Source organism: Notechis scutatus, chromosome 15 (genome assembly GCF_049901735.1).
Source record: "Notechis scutatus isolate UNSWTSFEM ecotype Mainland chromosome 15, rNotScu1.2, whole genome shotgun sequence".
In the NCBI taxonomy this organism is placed as follows: domain Eukaryota; kingdom Metazoa; phylum Chordata; class Lepidosauria; order Squamata; family Elapidae; genus Notechis; species Notechis scutatus.
Genome location: NC_142023.1, coordinates 9,070,482 through 9,087,331, shown reverse-complemented (window position 1 = coordinate 9,087,331; position 16,850 = coordinate 9,070,482). Strand labels below are relative to the sequence as shown.

General features: G+C 47.4%; 1 protein-coding gene across 5 annotated transcripts in view; it reads right to left on the bottom strand.

Annotated features, from left to right (window-relative positions):
• MAPKAP1 (MAPK associated protein 1) overlaps nucleotides 1-16,850 on the bottom strand; it is an 85,444-nt gene that overhangs the window by 2,071 nt on the left and 66,523 nt on the right. For 2 of the 5 annotated variants that reach the window (XM_087944287.1, XM_087944284.1), the window contains 2 exons: nucleotides 16,137-16,283; nucleotides 9,824-9,961 (listed from right to left, as the gene is read on the bottom strand). In XM_087944287.1, the coding sequence (XP_087800413.1) occupies nucleotides 9,824-9,961; nucleotides 16,137-16,283 (285 nt within the window). The remainder of the gene's footprint in view (nucleotides 1-9,823; nucleotides 9,962-16,136; nucleotides 16,284-16,850) is intronic. The other 3 variants (XM_087944288.1, XM_087944285.1, XM_087944286.1) reach the window with 3 other exon arrangements.

Below are 16,850 nucleotides of genomic sequence, written 5' to 3'. Positions count from 1 at the left end.
TAAAAAGTTCCCAAGCTTGGACACATCCGGTCTAAAGGAGCAACTTTGGGGTTACACGGCATATTTGGTTTTTTTTTTCCCCCATGGGACTCCAGCTCCCCCACACCCCAAGCCCAGGGGAGGGTACCCCAAAAAGGGGGCCAGCTCCTGACCCACCCTTGCCTTCCAGGTAGGCGGTTAACAAGGGCCCCTCTGGCCTGGCCTTGGACAGCTGACCCTCTTCCGGGCTGCGGAAAAACCTGGTGATTTCTCTCTCCTTTCCCACTTTTCCCGCTGATGGAAGCAGAACGGCGGGACTTATATTTCGAATCCTTATTTTTAAGCTTTCCAAAGAGTCGGCCTTTTTTCCCCCCCTAGAGATGCCAATAACGCTTTACCGCGGCAGGGAGGAGCAGGAGGCTGGGGGGGGTCCAATTCATCATGCGCGACACACATCTGGCTTGCGCCTGTCAGAGGGAACAATGCGCGGTCTGTGGCGGGCAGGAGCGCCTAGGCAGACGGGCTTTGTGGCGGTTGGTTTACGACCCCCGGGGTTATTTGAACTTCGATGCCAACGGATAGGCTTGGTCTGGGATTTGAGCCGTTTCAGGAGCCTGGTTTCGAAATGAAAGGCATTGGGGAATGTCTAGTTTAATGAAAAGGAGGACTAGGGGAGACAGGATGGCAGTCTTCCAATATTCGAGGGGCTGCCCCCAAAGACGAGGGAGTCCAGCTATTCTGCAAGACCAGACAAAAAAAAACAATGGATGGAAACTAAGGAGAGAAGCTACTTAGAAGTGAGGAGTTAGAACAATTCATCAGTGGGACAACTTGGCTCCAGAAGTTATAAATGCTCCAACACTGGAAGTGTTTAAGAAGAGACTGGATAACCGCAGGGGGTTGGACTAGAAGACCTCCAAGGTCCCTTCCAACTCTGTTATTCTGTCATTGACTTCCAAAGCTTGCTTCGTGGAGAATCTCCTATAGGAAACTCTATACTATTTCAGACAAATGGCTGTCCAGTCTCTTCTTAAAAGCACCCACAAGTTCTGGAGGCGAGGTGTCCCAATGATTAATCATTCTAACTCGTTAGTTCTTGGTGGCTTCTCCCCCGGATCAGTTTCCATCCGTTGCTTCTTGTCCTGCCTTCTTGGTTTTTGGAGAACAGGCTGACCCACCCACCCCTCTTCTTTGGGGCAGCCCTTCCAATGTAAGGCTGTGTGTAAGTTTCTTTTGAGGCGGGGAGGGGGCTTGTAAACCTACAACCTCTTGCATGCTGCCCTGCCTAGGATCCAAGAAATGTTGATTCTGCAGGCAGGGGAAATCGTGAAGGAGAGCTTTTCAAGGTATCTTATTTTTTTGCGTGCGACGTTAGAGGTCTTGAGAAGACGACGGGGGTCGAGCCCTGGTCCTCCAAAAAAAAAAAAAACCAACCCTACAGATCGTGTCCATTTTACAACCTGCATCTCTCCATAATCCCGCTCTTCCCCGTGTTTTGGAAGAGATAATAAATAAACCAAATTGCACTCAGCATCCTTCCCACCACGGCAGCGAGGAACGGTTCCTTCTCCGGCGTCTGCACCTCATCAATCACACCATTGTCTGCCTGAGAGCCGAGCCTTGTAAATGTCAGACCCACTCAAGTCCGAGAAGAATCTGAACATGGCAAGGAGGTTTTAATTGGGCAGCATAATTAAATGGGCGGAGGGAGGGGGAGAAGGGAGAGAAGAAGAGGAGGAGGAGGAGGAGGAGGAGAAGAAGAAGAAGATAGATAGACAGACAGACAGACAGATACAGATAGATTCCATGGAAAGTGTAGGTACATACGAGGAGAAGGAGAAGGAGATAAAAAGGTGATAGGAGGAGGATAGGAGGGAGGAGGAGGAGGAGGAGGAGGAGGAGGAGGAGGAGATAAAAGGTGATAGGAGGAGGATAGGAGGAGGAGGAGGAGGAGGAGGAGGAGGAGGAGGAGGAGGATAGGAGGAGGAGGAGGAGGAGGAGGGAGGAGGAGGAGATAAAAGGTGATAGGAGGAGGATAGGAGGGAGGAGGAGGAGGAGGAGGAGGAGGAGGAGGAGGAGGAGGAGGAGGAGGAGGAGGAGGAGGAGATATAAAAGGTGATAGGAGGAGGATAGGAGGAGGAGGAGGAGGAGGAGGAGGAGGAGGAGGAGGAGGAGGAGGAGGAGATAAAAGGTGATAGGAGGAGGATAGGAGGGAGGAGGAGGAGGAGGAGGAGGAGGAGGAGGAGGAGGAGGAGGAGGAGGAGGAGGAGGAGGAGGAGGAGGGAGGAGAAGAAGAGGAAGAGGAAGAAGAAGGAGGGACCGAAGTGAAGAGGACCGTGGAAAAGCTGCTTTTGACAGGAAAGAGACGTCTCGGAAGGCATGAAGCTTTGAATAGTAACTGAGTGAGAGTTGGAAGGGACCTCAGAGGTCTTCTAGCCCAACCCCCTGCTTAAACAGAGGGATAGAATCAAGATTTTGGGCTCAATTGCAGTCATAAGCCAAGGACTTACTTTAGCCAGGGCCGAGCATGAAGCAATGAACAATCCCTGGTCAATCTCATATGCAACTCATGATTGATTTGCTATTAAACGATGACTAATCTACTTCGGGGAGGCTATCAATCAAGACATCAAATCGAGAATCCCAGGAAAGAGGACGGCAGATTTGGGTTTACCCTCTTGGGCCAAGGCAATGGTATGATACTCCCATTTTACAGGTGAGGAAACTCGGGGGGAAAAAGAGTTAGAAAAGTTTAGGGGTCAAGATGGAGTTGGGCGAACAGACAGGCCTATTTCAGGAGTATTATTTCTACTACGTGGGGTTTGTTATCGAAGGTCCGCTAACTTCCCATTTTCGGGAAGGCTAATGGACCAACCTGATATTCTCCCCTCTCCTTTTTCAACCCCTCCAAGACTGTTAACCTGATTTACCCAAAGGTTAAGGGCATCTGTTGATAGATTTTGTAAGACGGGCCGTAAGAGGGCCGGGCTAACTGGAAAGTGTTGGGTTTTTTCCACCCCCCCCCAGGAGAAATGGCAGGATATAAATCACTGTAATAAAGTAAATAAGGGGGAAGAAAACACTACACATTTCCTTCTCAAGCCCAGACCGTACCAATTGGGCAGGGCAGGGCAGGGCAGGGCACCCTCCCGGATAATCACTGGGACAAGGGAAACGAAGAATACAATGACCAGCATCGAGGCCTCGTACTTCATGATCGTAAACAAAGCGCCTGTTTTCTAACGATATAAGCGGCCTCAACACCCCTCCTTTGCAACGGGGTAGGCGGGTGGTGGGATCTATTCTTTGACGCTCCGATCTTTTCCCCTTTCGTGAGAGATTGTGGTGGAAACTGGCAGGAGAGCATTTTATCCCGAGGAGTGAAAGTGGAAACAATCAACTTGAGTTTAATTTCTTGAAGAGGAGATCAAACCCTGTTCCCTAATAACACTGATGATATTCCCTAGTTGGGTCATGAAACGTCTGTAAGAAAACCACCAAGGCGACCCTCTCCTGCTCCTCCTCCTCCTCCTCCCCTCAAACCCCACTCCTTTTTAACATGGATTACGTTACCTACTTTGGTAATAAAATGTCTGCAAGAAAATAGTCAAGCTCAGAGGGCACCAATGACCCCCCCAATTCAACACTGAACTGCAAATATTTCCTTCTCTTAGATGACCACAAAAGATTGTGGTCTTATTATTTTTATTATTACTATTACTATTATTATTACTACTACTACTACTATTATTATTACTATTATTATTACTACTATTACTATTACTATTATTACTATTACTATTATTACTATTACTATTATTATTATTATTATTATTATTATTATTATTATTATTATTATTATTATGGGTTTTACTGTTGATTGTTAGTCAGCCGCCCAGAATTGTTAAGGGTCGGGCGGCGTACAAATTTAAGTGCAGGATTACGATGTCCCGCAGCTAAGCCCCACTGCTCCGACTCTTAACTTCGATTTGATCCCAATACCCCTCGGTTGTGCGGACTACAACTCAGGGGTAAAGTAACCCAGGTGAGCTTTTTGGCTCGACACACATCCGCGCGTGGAACACCCCCACCCCCCCGGAAGCAAACCGAACCACATCAGGGACTTTTCGTGTGAGGCTATCACAAACAACCCACGGCCTGAAACCGTGCTGGAGAAAGTTGCCCTTGTGTGTGTGTGTGTGTGTGTGTGTGCAGTTTCCCCCCCCCACCCTTCTTCTTTTTTTCCTGGGTGAATTCAATGGGGGAAGAAGACTGGCCCAGGAAGCCGCATCTATCAAACTGTCGGTTCCGTTGGCAGCTCTTGAAGCGAAACAGGGTTCAAAGGTTGCAGGGTAAGAGGGAAAGTGTGTGTGTGTGTGTGTAGGGGGAATAAAGGGGGGAGAAGCAGTCCTCTGCTTTGGCACTAATATGCCTTCTTCGGGGGAAGAGTTGCTCCTCCATCCTCTGGCTTTGAGGCAGCTTTCATTAATCTTCTGGCTCTCCTCCTTAACTAGCCATGCAGAACCACTCAATAGCAAGGCTCATAATGGGAAAAGCCCTGCGCCTATTACCAGGTTAACATTCTGTTAAGCCCCAGCACAACAATGGAATGGGAATCGAGAGGAAACCTTCCCACCCGAGAGCCACCAGGGTGGCAATTAAATGACTGGAGGAGGAGGAGGAGGAGGAGGAAGAGGAAAGGAAAAAAGGAGGAGGAGGAAAAAGAAAGAGGGAAGAGGACGGAGAGGGAAATGGAGGAGGAAGAGATGAAGGAGGAGCAGAAGGAAGAGGGGAAATAGGAGTAGAAGGAAGAAGATGAAGAGGAGGAGGAGAAGGAAAAAGAAAGGAGGGAAGAAGAAGAATGGGAAAATGGAGGAAAACAGGAGGAGGAGGAGGAAGAGAAGAAGAGAGAGGGGAGGAAGAGGAGCGGGAAAGGAGTAGAAGGAAGAAGATGGAGGAGGAGAAACAGAAAGAAAGGAAGAAGAGTAAAACCAAAGATGAAAATGGAGGAGGAGGAAGAAGAGGAGGAGGAGAAAACTCTCGAAGGGGCCTGCTGTTCAAAGGAGTTTTTCTCCATAACTCGTTGCTTGTTTTATCAGTTTAGTATTTTCGGAGTTAGGTCGGGCGCGAGAAAGATAAAGCAAGCTGCCTTTGGTGCTGCGTGCTACCTGGAGGAGCAGGGGTGTTGAGTGGCGTTGCTACAAGGCGTGTCCGTTCCGGTGACATCACAGAAACGAAACCACGCCTTTCCACATCCACTAAAAAAAACATCAGCGGGAAACCCCAACGCCCCGAACGAGGAAGGCCGAGACTTTGTCCTCGCGTTGGGCTGGCTGAGCCTCCCAGATGCTGCAACTTTGGCACATCTGGCAAGCACGCCACGAGGCCGGGAAAGAGCTGATCGAGGGAGAGGAGCCTGATGTGATGTCATAACATAACTCTCTTGATGTTTTGATGGCTGTCAGGTTCCGAGGACAGGCTGGCTTTGATCAAAAACCAGGCCCAGCTCCGGATCACAAGGTTGGCGGTGTTCATCAAAGAAGAATTAGCCTTGAGGTCCCCCCACCATTACGTGGTTGGCTTGGATGTTTAGCCAAGAAGATACGATGCTAGCGTGTGTGTGTGTGTGTGTGTGTGTGTGTGTGTGTGTTGACCCAACCTTTTTTTGGACTGACCCTGAGCCGGTTCCATTCTACGGTATTCTAGGGTGGACAGTGGTATTTGGAACTGGCTCCCAACCTGTTTTTATTTCCCTCCCCCACTAATAACGTTAACGAGATATTAAGAGAATCAGGTTTCCTTTAAATTATGCTTTGCCTGGGGATATAATCACATTAAAGCTTATTATGGGGCTTCCTTAAGACTTTATATTATGTGTTCTTAATTGAGACACAGGGCCTCTTTCTGGGGGCTATAAAAATGGCAGCTGATTTTATGAAGGCTTAAATCTTCCTTCTTAACAACAAGAGGCAACAATTCCCTCCCCCTCCTCCAACAAAATTGGCAAAATCTTTTTTTTTTGGGGGGTTCAAAGCAGAGGCTGATTTAAAAGATGCCCTTCGAAGAGGAGAAGGTTGCAGAAGGTTCGAATAGAGATAATGGCCATTCGTAAGCGGGTTTGGCATCGGTTCAAACCGATTCTGAAGGAGAAGAGCGAGCAGAGCCTGGGAGGGTGGAGTTAAGCATATTAGCAGCTTGGAATCATTACGTTCCCACAAAAGGTCCAAACCCTCCTGAATTCCACTGACTCTTATCTGGTGCCAACTGAGTGATTGAACTTTAGTGGACTAGATTCTAGGTCGTCTTTGACTTATGACCACCATGGATGGACCACCAAAATTTCAATTGCTCAGCAAAACAGTTGTTCGGTGCGTTGTGGCCCCTTTTGCGGTCTTTTCTGGCCACAGTTGTAAAATGAAACGCTGCAGTTCTTAAGTGGATAATGGGGTCGTGAAACGAATCCGGCTCCCCCCACCGATGTTCCTTGTTGGAAGACGGCTGGGGAAGGATATAAATGGTGATCTCATGACCCCCAAGAAGGTTCAACCGTCCATAAATACATGCCGGGTGCCAAGGGGCCCAATTTGGATCACGTGACCATGCTACAAAGGTCGTAAGTATGAAAAATGGTCGTGAGTCACTTTTTTCAGTGCCACTGTAACTTTGAACAGTCACAAAACCTCTGATCGTAAGTTGAGGATTACTGTGGTGGCGCAATGGTTAAAATGCAGTATTGCAGGCTAATTCTGCCTAGTTCGATCCTGACCGGCTCAAGGTTGACTCAGCCTTCCCTCCTTCCAAGGTGGGTCAAATGAGAACCCAGATGGTTGGGGGCAAGAGGCTGACTCTGTAAACTGCTTAGAGAGGGCTATAAAAGCACTGCAAAGAGGTGTATAAGTTTAAGGGCTATTGCTATACCCAGAATGGCATTGAGGAAAAGTATAATTCTGAAACCGTTGCCAGCTGCTTTCCTTGGGGGTGGCTTTGAAATAGACCGTTAACCAACAAAAGATGAAACCTCTTTTGATATGATAAATTTCTGAATGAGGTCCAACCATGCGTGTCTATTTTCCCCCCCCTCCGATCTTATGATGTATACTACTGGCTCTTTCAAGTGATTTCAACGTCTTTGCTTTGTTTATATAAACTGCATTTTTCTTGACCGAGTGGGCCTCTCATTAGCAACAGCCAATGCATCAGAAAAGAGAAACTAGAAAAAGAGCACACGCAAGAGAGAGAGAGAGAGAGAGAGAGAGAGGGAAAGAAAATGGAAGGAAGAGAAAAAGTAAAAGAGAAAGGAAGAGAGAGAAAGAAAAAGGGAGAAAGAAAAAGAAAGGAAGAGAGAGAGAGATTAAAAAGAGAAAGAAAAAGAAAGGAAGAAATCGAAAGAAAGAAAAAGAAAGGAAGGAAGAAAGGAAGGGAAACACAGAGAGAGAGACTTGGCTCAATGGCACAACATATGTTTTAAATAAAGAGATATGAAATATTTAAGATGGCTGTTTAGTCGAAACGCTGAGAAGTATTTTCTCACTTGCGACCCCGGATATGGGGTAGACCCTAGATAAGGATGGCTATCATATAACAGGTAATCCTCATTTAGCGACCAATCAAAGTTACAACGCAACGGCCCTGAAAAAAAAAGTGACTTATGACCCGTTTTTCATGCTAACGATCCTTACAGCATCCCGTGATCAAAATTTGGTCAACCTAAACAACTCTGACTAAAAATCTTGGGAGCGAACGATAATCTCCTGAAAATTCAATGTTTTGTTTTTTCCTTCCTCCACCTCTGCTTACCGGATTGCGTGAGATCTTGGAACCCGATGGCCAAATTCTTTTTGAGGATTAAGAATCTAGAAATTTGGGGGCAGATTTTGGGGTGGGGGTAGTAGTAGCAGCGCCCCCCCCCCCGCCTCCAAGCTTGGTTGGTGCCGAGATCCAACAGAGGTTGGGTGAATTAAATGCAACCATCTTGATTTGATAGACAGCTGATTTATTTGGGCTCAGGGATGCCCTTATTTGGGAAAAACCAAGAATTTGCAAAACCTTTTTTTGTGCAGTTCACGGGCTGAGCAAGCCGAGGAAACAAGTTGACGATCAGCCTGGGGGGTTCATCCCTTTCCGAGGAGGCGTCTTGTCTTTAACAAAAGAGCAAGAGGTGTGTTTCCGTGGGGGGTGGAACCCTTACAGGCCATCCGTTTGTGACACTTTTTGGCTGTCTGTGGCGGAAAAGATGAGCGGGAGGACGGTGGTGGTGTTACAAGAGATAAAACCTGGGAAGTGTGTGTGTGTGGGGAGGGGGAACGACAAAATATATTGCAGAACTCCAAACACCTTTTATCTCTCCTCGGCCTCACTCCTTCTGCCATAATTCATTTTCGAAGGAAGACCCGGGAATAATTTTTGATGTAAACTCTGAGGCAAACATCGATCACTTTGCTGATAGGATCGCAAGGAGGGTGAGGAAGAAAGAGAGAGAGAGAGAGAGAGGGAGTCATTCCTTCGCCAGCCTCAAAAAAAAGAAAAAGAAAAAGAAAAGTGAAATGTCCCTTCTTCCCTTCGCCCCCGAGTTCAAAAGCAACATGTGGAAGAAAAAGATATGCGGGTTTTTCAATTTTAAGCCAGCTCCGTCGCGGGAGGATGATCCAAGATGGTTGTCAGGTGGAGAAGAGCCAGGTTTTGTTTAATGGGAAGAGGTGGGGGAGAGGAGGAGAAGAAGAAAGAGGAGGAAGAGGGAAGAAGAAGATAGAGGAGGAGAAAACGAAAGAGAAGAAAGAAGGAGGAGGAGGAGGAGGAAAAGGAGGAGAAGGAAGAAGATGATGATAGTGGTGGAGGAGGAGGAGAAGAGGAGAAGGAAGAAGAAGAAGAAGAAGAAGAAGAAGAAGAAGAAGAAGAAGAAGAAGAAGAAGAAGAAGAAGAAGAAGAAGAAGAAGAAGAAGAAGAAGAAGAAGAAGAAGAAGAAGAAGAAGAAGAAGAAGAAGAAGAAGAAGAAGAAGAAGAAGAAGAAGAAGAAGAAGAAGAAGAAGAAGAAGAAGAAGAAGAAGAAGAAGAAGAAGAAGAAGAAGAAGAAAGAGGAGGAGGAGATGATCACTCAACTATTGTGGGGGTAAAGAATAGTAAAAATACCTGAAAGAAGTACTTCCCTACTACTTGAATTTCCTAGAAGCAAGAATGTCTCTTGCGCTACTCTAGGTACAGTACTATATTGTGCCAAAGGAGGATTTGTGACTTAATTCCCACGAGGAACTTGACAGGTTTGTTCTTGGTCCTCCTGGGCGGGACTGATGTGGACAGCAAAGTTCCTTTCAAGTCATGTGCAACCTACATGGTTGGCTCCGAATTTCTGGGGACTCCTCCAACATTTGAAGTGAAAGACACGCTCCAAAAAGTATAGACAGGGATGTGATCAGCCAGATACGGCATAATTACGGCTCTTGGGGATTGTCTCTTGGTTTCCTTATTGAGGAGAGGAGGTTCTTCCTCCTCGTCCTCCTTCTCTTTCTCCTCTTCCTCCTCCTTGTCCTCTCCTCTTTCTCCTCCTCCTCCACCACTATCATCTTCCTTCTCCTCCTTCCCTCTTCCCCCCCTCTTCCCCGTCTGAAGGGCACCCTTCAACTTTCCAGTCCTCTGGGAATTCTGGGGCCCGATTCACCAATCCGGAGCTCAGTTGGGGAAGCTGGTTTAGATACCAGGGAGCTCTTTTCCAGGCTGACTCTGACAAGCCGGGTTCAGGTGGCCTAAGGGAGTCTTGGCGGACACGTCCGGCTGTCCCTTGGTTCCTTAGGGGAAAGAGACGAGGGAGCCCCAAGACAAGGGCCCCAGAAAGGCAAGAGAGCTGGCTTACTTGGACTCTTCTCTTCGGCAAGGTCGCACGTGCACAGGAGCTCCGAGTCAATGGAGATCGGCTTCTGCTTAATCCAGAACTTGGTGCTGGCTTTCTGATTGGTCACAGGATCTACCTCCACCTTGTCGCCTGAAATACCTGAAGACCCAGAGAAGGTCAGTCAAGGGAGGAAGGGACATTTCACACTGAGAGAGATGTTAATAACTACCCGCATTATATGTGTATTTATGTTGGGGGGAGGAGGAGGAGGAGGAGGAGAAAGAGGAGGAGGAGAAGAGGGGGAGGAAGGGAGAGAAGAAGCAGAAGAAGATAAGAGGAGGAGGAAGAAGAATAGGCAGAGGACAAGGAAGAGGAAGAACAGGAGGAGGAGGAGAAAGAGAAAGGGGAGGAGATAAAAGGAGGAGGGGGAGGAGGAAAGAAGAGGAGGAGGAAGAGCGAGTGGCAAAGAGGACATGAAAAGAAGAACAGGAGGAAGAGGGAGGAGGAGGAGGAAGAAGAGAAGAAAGAGGAGAAGGGACAAGAGGAAAAAGAAAAGAAAGAAGGAAAAAAGAGGAAGAATAGGTGGCGAAGAGGACAAGGAAGAGGGAGGAGAAACAGAAACAAGAGGAAGAAGAAGAGATGGATAAGGAGGATGAGCAAGAGGAATTAGAAGAAGAGGGAAGAGGAAGAAGAAAGAAGACTTAAACCATCGTTCTACTATTCCAACCTGCCCAAACACCAACCTGAGAAGTTAATTTACTTCCCAAGAGGCTGTGTAATTTATTACAGATCCTATTATGGTTGGGACCCCCCCCCCCTTCCAACACAACCCTCTTCTCCACAGCAACAACCTTGCTAAGGTGCGGAGCTGCAACCAAGCAGGCGTCTCATTGCTTAAGTTACAATTACAAGGTTTCTCCGTTGACATGAGTGACCAGACCTCACCCTCGCTACACTTTTTCATCATGGCAGCTGTGAGGGGAAAGACTTAAAAGTAATTACATTTTTTAGGTCATGAGTTACAGGTCAAGGTTAGCCTCGAAATAGGCCAAAGGAATCAAGAGTATTTAAAAAGCAGCACGAAGGGTGAGTGAGGGTGGGGGGCAATTCCTTTGTTTAGACTCAAAATGTTGCCGGAGCTCTTCCCGCACCCGATTTTTTCCCCCCCTCTTCTTCTTCTTTTTTGGTCGTTTGTATTTCTCTAGAAGGAAAATAATAATAATAAAGGTCCTGGATGGGCAAAAAACAGAAGTCAGAAATGGCTAAGGAGCCCCTCTTTATTTCCAGTCCATTTTGCCAAATTGATTGCAACCCCCCCAAAAAAACATTGTGGAGAAAACAAGGTTTCGCATCCAACACGTCCAGGGGTGGGATTCCATCGGTATAGCAACCGGTTCGCTCAAACCGGTGGAAACCGGTCGAATCCCACCCCTGAACACATCTAATTCCTCGCAGAAATTCTCCCCTTCTCTTTGTCTCAATCCAAAGCTTTGTGGCTAAAAGGAAGTCTGAGGAAGGCCAAGAAAGGTCCTGCTGCTTTTTATTTAAAATTGGAAGCGGATGTTGTGAGGATTAGAAGCTTGTCTGAAGAAAGTTGACTCGTTCGTTAGTAAAATGTGTGTTTTATCGCTCATTTTCATCAGCCTTTTGGGCAGCCAAAGAGAAGGCGATCGAACAGATAAATGAAGGTTTCAATAAAACAGCTGCAGGGGTGACATCCATCCGATTGTCCACACCCAGCAAAAAAGATCAGAAACAGCAGCAAATCTTATTTAAAGCCACTCCTAGAAGCCTGAAATGAAACTGGAGTTGCTTCCTGATGCAAGTGAGAAAAATTTTGGAGGGACCACGCCACATTTTAGAAGACAATGCTGTAATTTTCTCTCTCTCTCTCTCTCTAAATAGCCAAGAGCTATGTCACATAGCCCATAAGGGTGAGAGAAACGCATTTTGAACCTAAGAATAGAACCTTCAAACCACGTATTAACTTACTATCAAGAAGACACTGGAGAATAACTCTCTAAAGAACAGGAAACATCTGCAAGAAACAAACCAAGCTAAGGACCCCGCAAGTTCTCCTCTTCCTTTCTGCAAACCCCTCTTGCTTCTAACGCTGAGAAGGTCTGAGAGATCTAAGGACCTCACAGTTGTCCTCCTCCCCCTCTTCTCTGCAAACCTCTCTTGCTTCTAACATCGATGAGGTCACCTAGGTGAGTAATGAAAGGTCTGCAAGAAATCAGCCAAGCTCAGAGAGCACTAAGGACCTCACAGTTGTCCTCCTCTTCCTCCTCCCCCCTGCAAACCCCTCTTCCTTATAACGCTGATGAGATCACTTAGTTGGGTAACCAAACATCTGCAAGAAAACAACCAAGGACCCCTGCGCTGCAAGTGTTCTTCTTTTCGATTGCATCTCTTGTTTGTTGGAGGATCCAAGCGCTGGGCTGACACTGGAGGGAAGGAGGGGAACCTTACACCCGTGTTGTGTTAACTTTAGCTCCTGCAGGTGCCAAGTGTAGCGTAACTCTCATTTGGAAGCTGACCACTCCGGGAGTCTGTCATAGACTCCGGCCACTAGAGAAGCACATTTCAATTAATCAAGCCGCACAATTTGTCACTGGGGCCTACCCCTCCCTCACCAAGGACCGTCTTCCAATTACCCTTCACGTCAAGAATCCCAAAGCATGCCAGGGGTGTGAAAACAGCACCGGATCCTTCATTAGGAAAAGGGACTCTTTCATCGCAAATTTTCACTCCACGAGGGCTCAAAATCCATCTCTCTTCCCTTGCAAAAATAGGGCCAGCAGCTGGTGTTCGCTCCTCAAATGGTTTGCTTGTTTTTAAATCCACAAGCAGCCCCAAAATAAGGCTGATTAAAAAACAACAACCCAAAACAAACTGAAGACACCCTTTATCATGCTAATCAACCAGATCTTCCCTCCCTTCGATAGATTACAATAAACAAGCACAAATAAATGGCGGCTGGATTTTGTTCTTTTCTTTCGATCTTAAAAGAGAGAGGGAGAGAGAGAGAGAGAGAGAGAGAGAGAGAGAGAGAGACCACATTTCATTTCATTTCCAGTTTCCTTCTCGAATGTGTGCTGCGGCGGAGTCAACCCTGTTAATGCGCCCGTGTTAATTTGATCGGGTTTGTCAGGTAGCTCCAGTGGAAAATTATATAAAACTGTTCCAGATGAACAGATGATAGTGACATGAATTAAAGTGATAGAACAATAGTAGAATATAAACCAGAAATGACACCCAAAGTGGCTGTTGATTTATTGCCATCCAGAGTGTGGTTCTGGGCTTCCATGTATATTAGCCGTAGAAATCGGGGCCCATTTAGCCGGGAGATGCTCATACATACATCACCAACTGCTACTCCATGCCAAGGTCACTTCTCGTGGCATCAATCTTTTGCTACGGAGGCTCCTTGGCTCACCAGTGTGTGTGTGTGTGTGTGTGTGTACGCACACACAAAAGGAGGCCGAGGCTGGCCGGGTGGGGAAACCATCTTGGTGGGAGACCGTCGGCCCCTTCCTCCCATCCCGCCTCGCCTTTATCGCCTGGAAAAACACTTGAAACTTTCTATTATTTTTATCGGCAAACGGTGGAGGGTGAGCTGCTCCCATCTATTACAGCGCCTATCAGCCCATCGCGGGCGCACCAGTTTTGGCCCGATGGTGCGTCCTTTGTGAGGTGGGCTGCCTATTCTCTCCCCCCCCACAAATGTTTGCTGCCTGCTGTTGCAAACACACAGTTGGAACAATACTTTACGATGTTTGCAGGCCGAGTCTGAGCTGACATGCTATACTTAAGTTCCGGGATTGTCGGGAGCAAGCAATCGAACCTGCATGTGTAGGGCTCAAGCTAACTACTTTATTGCTTTCTGCCTGTAATGCAGGAATCTTCCTAGATTGCTTGTCTTCCTTTGGGAGCAGATTGATAAGGTTCTGCGAAGATTGGGGGGGGGGGGGGGGAAGTCCTGGGTCTCTTATGACTGCGCAAGGATTCAAGGCTAATTCCCTGCTTGATTCCTCCTCCCTGCTTAGCTGGGTGCTTTCCAACAAGTATTCTTTTGCCGGTTTAAGAGGAATGATGGTTTCCGGCCTGAACAATCAGACCCACATGCGTAGAGTTCACACTAACCCCTTTAATGTTGTGGACTCCTTGGTGCTCCCTGAACTTGGTTGTTTTAGTGTGGACGTTTCCTCACCCACTTGGTTAGCCAGTGCTAACCAAGCTCAGAAAACACCAAGGACACCACAGTTCAGCCCTGAGCTTCAAATATCCCATTGCTACTTTATTGCTTTCTGCTTGCTATACAGGGATTTCCCCAAATGGCAGCTTTTACCTGGGAAAAGCCAAGATAAGGTGATAAGCATTTCTGGGTTTTGTGTGTGTGTGTGTGTTTCATATGTAGCCTTCTTGTGTTTATGTAATCCAGGCTGATTTCTTGCTTAAGCTCTCCCCTCAGCTGGGAAGTGGTTGCACTCCCAACAGAGGGTTTTACCTTCTCCGGCTCACTGCTATTGTCTACCCGGGCCTGCCTTCCCTTCTTCCAGACCCCCACAACGTCTCCAGGGTCAGGACCAAGGCGTCCTGGTGGCTCAGTGGTTAGAATAGCAGCATTGAAGGCTCCACAGCCTGGAGTTCCGATCCTGACCGGCTTTCCATTCCTTGACTCGGCCTTCCATCCTTCCGAGGTCGGTCAAATGAGGACCCAGATTGCTTGGGTGGGTGGGTGGCAATATGAGGACACTGTAAAACACCCAGAGTGTGCTGCAAAGCATTACATCCTGTGGTATATAAGTCTCTTAAGTGCTAACCCTTTAAAAAACAAAACTTTGTATGAGGGGGTGATAAAATTAACATAAATACAATTTTTACAGAGAGACAGATCTCACGGAGAAGGATAAAACGTGGAATAGCTCTTGCACAAATCCAGCTGGATTGTTTCCTCACTTCAGTACAAGCGAAAGCTATTTGTTTCTAGACAGAAAGACTTGCTGGGTTAAGCATTTGTCTTTGGTGATCTGTCATGACCTTTTCAAGCTCTTATTTCTTGACAGATTCCAGATACAAATGAGTCAAACTTCCCTGGAAGGAAACTACCACCCCAAGATGGTTTGCTCAAGAGCAGAAAACACGGCCGAAAGCTGCCCTCCATCAACTCCAGTGTATAAATCCTTCCTTAACAAGACAATAAAAGGAGGGGGTGGGTGGGAAGAAGGGAAGGGATGAGGAAGGGAAAGGAAAGGGAAAGGAAGGAAGAGAGAAGAAAGGAAAATAAAAGACAGAGGAAGAAGAAGAAGAGAGTCAAAGAAAGGAAAAAACGAGAAAAAGGAAAGGAAAAGAGAAGGGGGGAAGGAAAAGAGAGAGAAGGAAAAGGAGGGAGAAAGGAAAGGAAGACAAGATGAAAACTTGCACCAAAGGAAAATAAACAACATTGGACAACAAAACTGAAAAAAGGAAAACAGAAATCCTCTTTGTGGCTTTAACTTTTCAGGAAATAAGTATCACATTTGTGTCTCTTACACACACACAGAAAGACAGACAGACAGACAAACTGACACAGAATCTCCATAGATGACAGGGCCACAGTTTATATTTTCTTTCCTCCTCCTCCTCCTCCTCCTCCTCCTCCTCCTCCTCCTCCTCCTCCTCCTCCTCCTCCTCCTGTGCTTGTGTGTTCAAACAGCTGCCTCCAACGCACAATCTCAGCACAAGATGGGGGCTGCTGGCAAACTCTATGCTTTCCCAAGACAAGAACCCTCTTTGCTGAAACGGACATGAAGCTGGGAAAGGAGCAGCAGGAACACTTTTTTGTCTGGAGCGGGACGCCCTGCCGACGTGGTTGGGGTCCCGGGTGGGGGGCTGGGGAGTGATGGAGCTTACACGTTTTCTCTGTTTTATTTTTCTCCTGCTCCAATCGTGTTCGATTCTCGGAGACTCCCTGCGGTTTTCTTGGCGAGGTTCCCCCAGAAGTGGTCTGCCATTGCTACCATCCTGGGGCTGAGAGAGAGTGGCTGGCCCGAGTTTGTCCCCCCACACCCTACCCTGCCAGCTTTGTGCTCAAGGCAGGACTAGAACTCACGGCCTCCCGGTTTCTAGCCTGATGCCTTAACCGTGATAGCCCCAGAATATTTTTTTTTAAATTACAGCGTCTTATCGTTTGCCCTCTTTTGACCACGTCTGGTGAGGAGCCAAGGTCCCAAATCTCAAGGAGTTTGCCAATCCCCAGATTAGGTCGCCGACGGATGCCGGGCAGAGCCGGAGAGGCTTCAAAAGGGCCCGTGGGGGGAAAGGCCCGTCCGACACATAACAACCGATTTACCTAACTGGACGTCCGTGGTGAAGCGGAGCCTGTGGATCAGGCTGACTTTGAAAGACTTATAGTGATGGCTGCTCAGCATGTCTTGGACGGTCGCGATATCGATCTGGGGATCTTCTTCCGAGATCTCCTCCCCTCTCGAGCCTCCGCCAAAAGAGAGAGAGAGAGAGAGAGAAAGAGAGAAAGTATGGTTGCCGCTGAGAGACACGGGAAGGCCAAGGGTGACAATAGCCATAGGACTTATATACCCCTTTGCAGTACTTTTACAGCCCCCTCTAAACGTTTTACAGAGCCAGCCTCTTGTCCCCCAACAGTCTGAGTCCTCGTTTTACCCATCTCGGAAGGACGGATGAGTCTACCTTGAGCTGGACAGGATTTAACTGCTGACAGTGGGCAGAATAAACCTGCAATGCTGCATTCCAACCACTGTGACCCCCATGGCCCTTCCTTCCTTCCTTCCTTCCTTCCTTCCTTCCTTCCTTCCTTCCTTCCTTCCTTCCTTCCTTTCTCTCTCTCTCTCTCTCTCTTTCCCTCCTTCTTTCCTTGACCCTTCCTTCCTTCTCCTTCTCTCTCTTTCCCTCTTTCTTTCTGTTTCTCCTTCCTTCCTTCCTTCCTTCCTTCCTTCCTTCCTTCCTTCCTTCCTTCCTTCCTTCCTTCCTTCCTTCCTTCCTTCCTTCCTTCCTTCCTTCCCAGCTAGCAATAGCCCTTAGACTTATA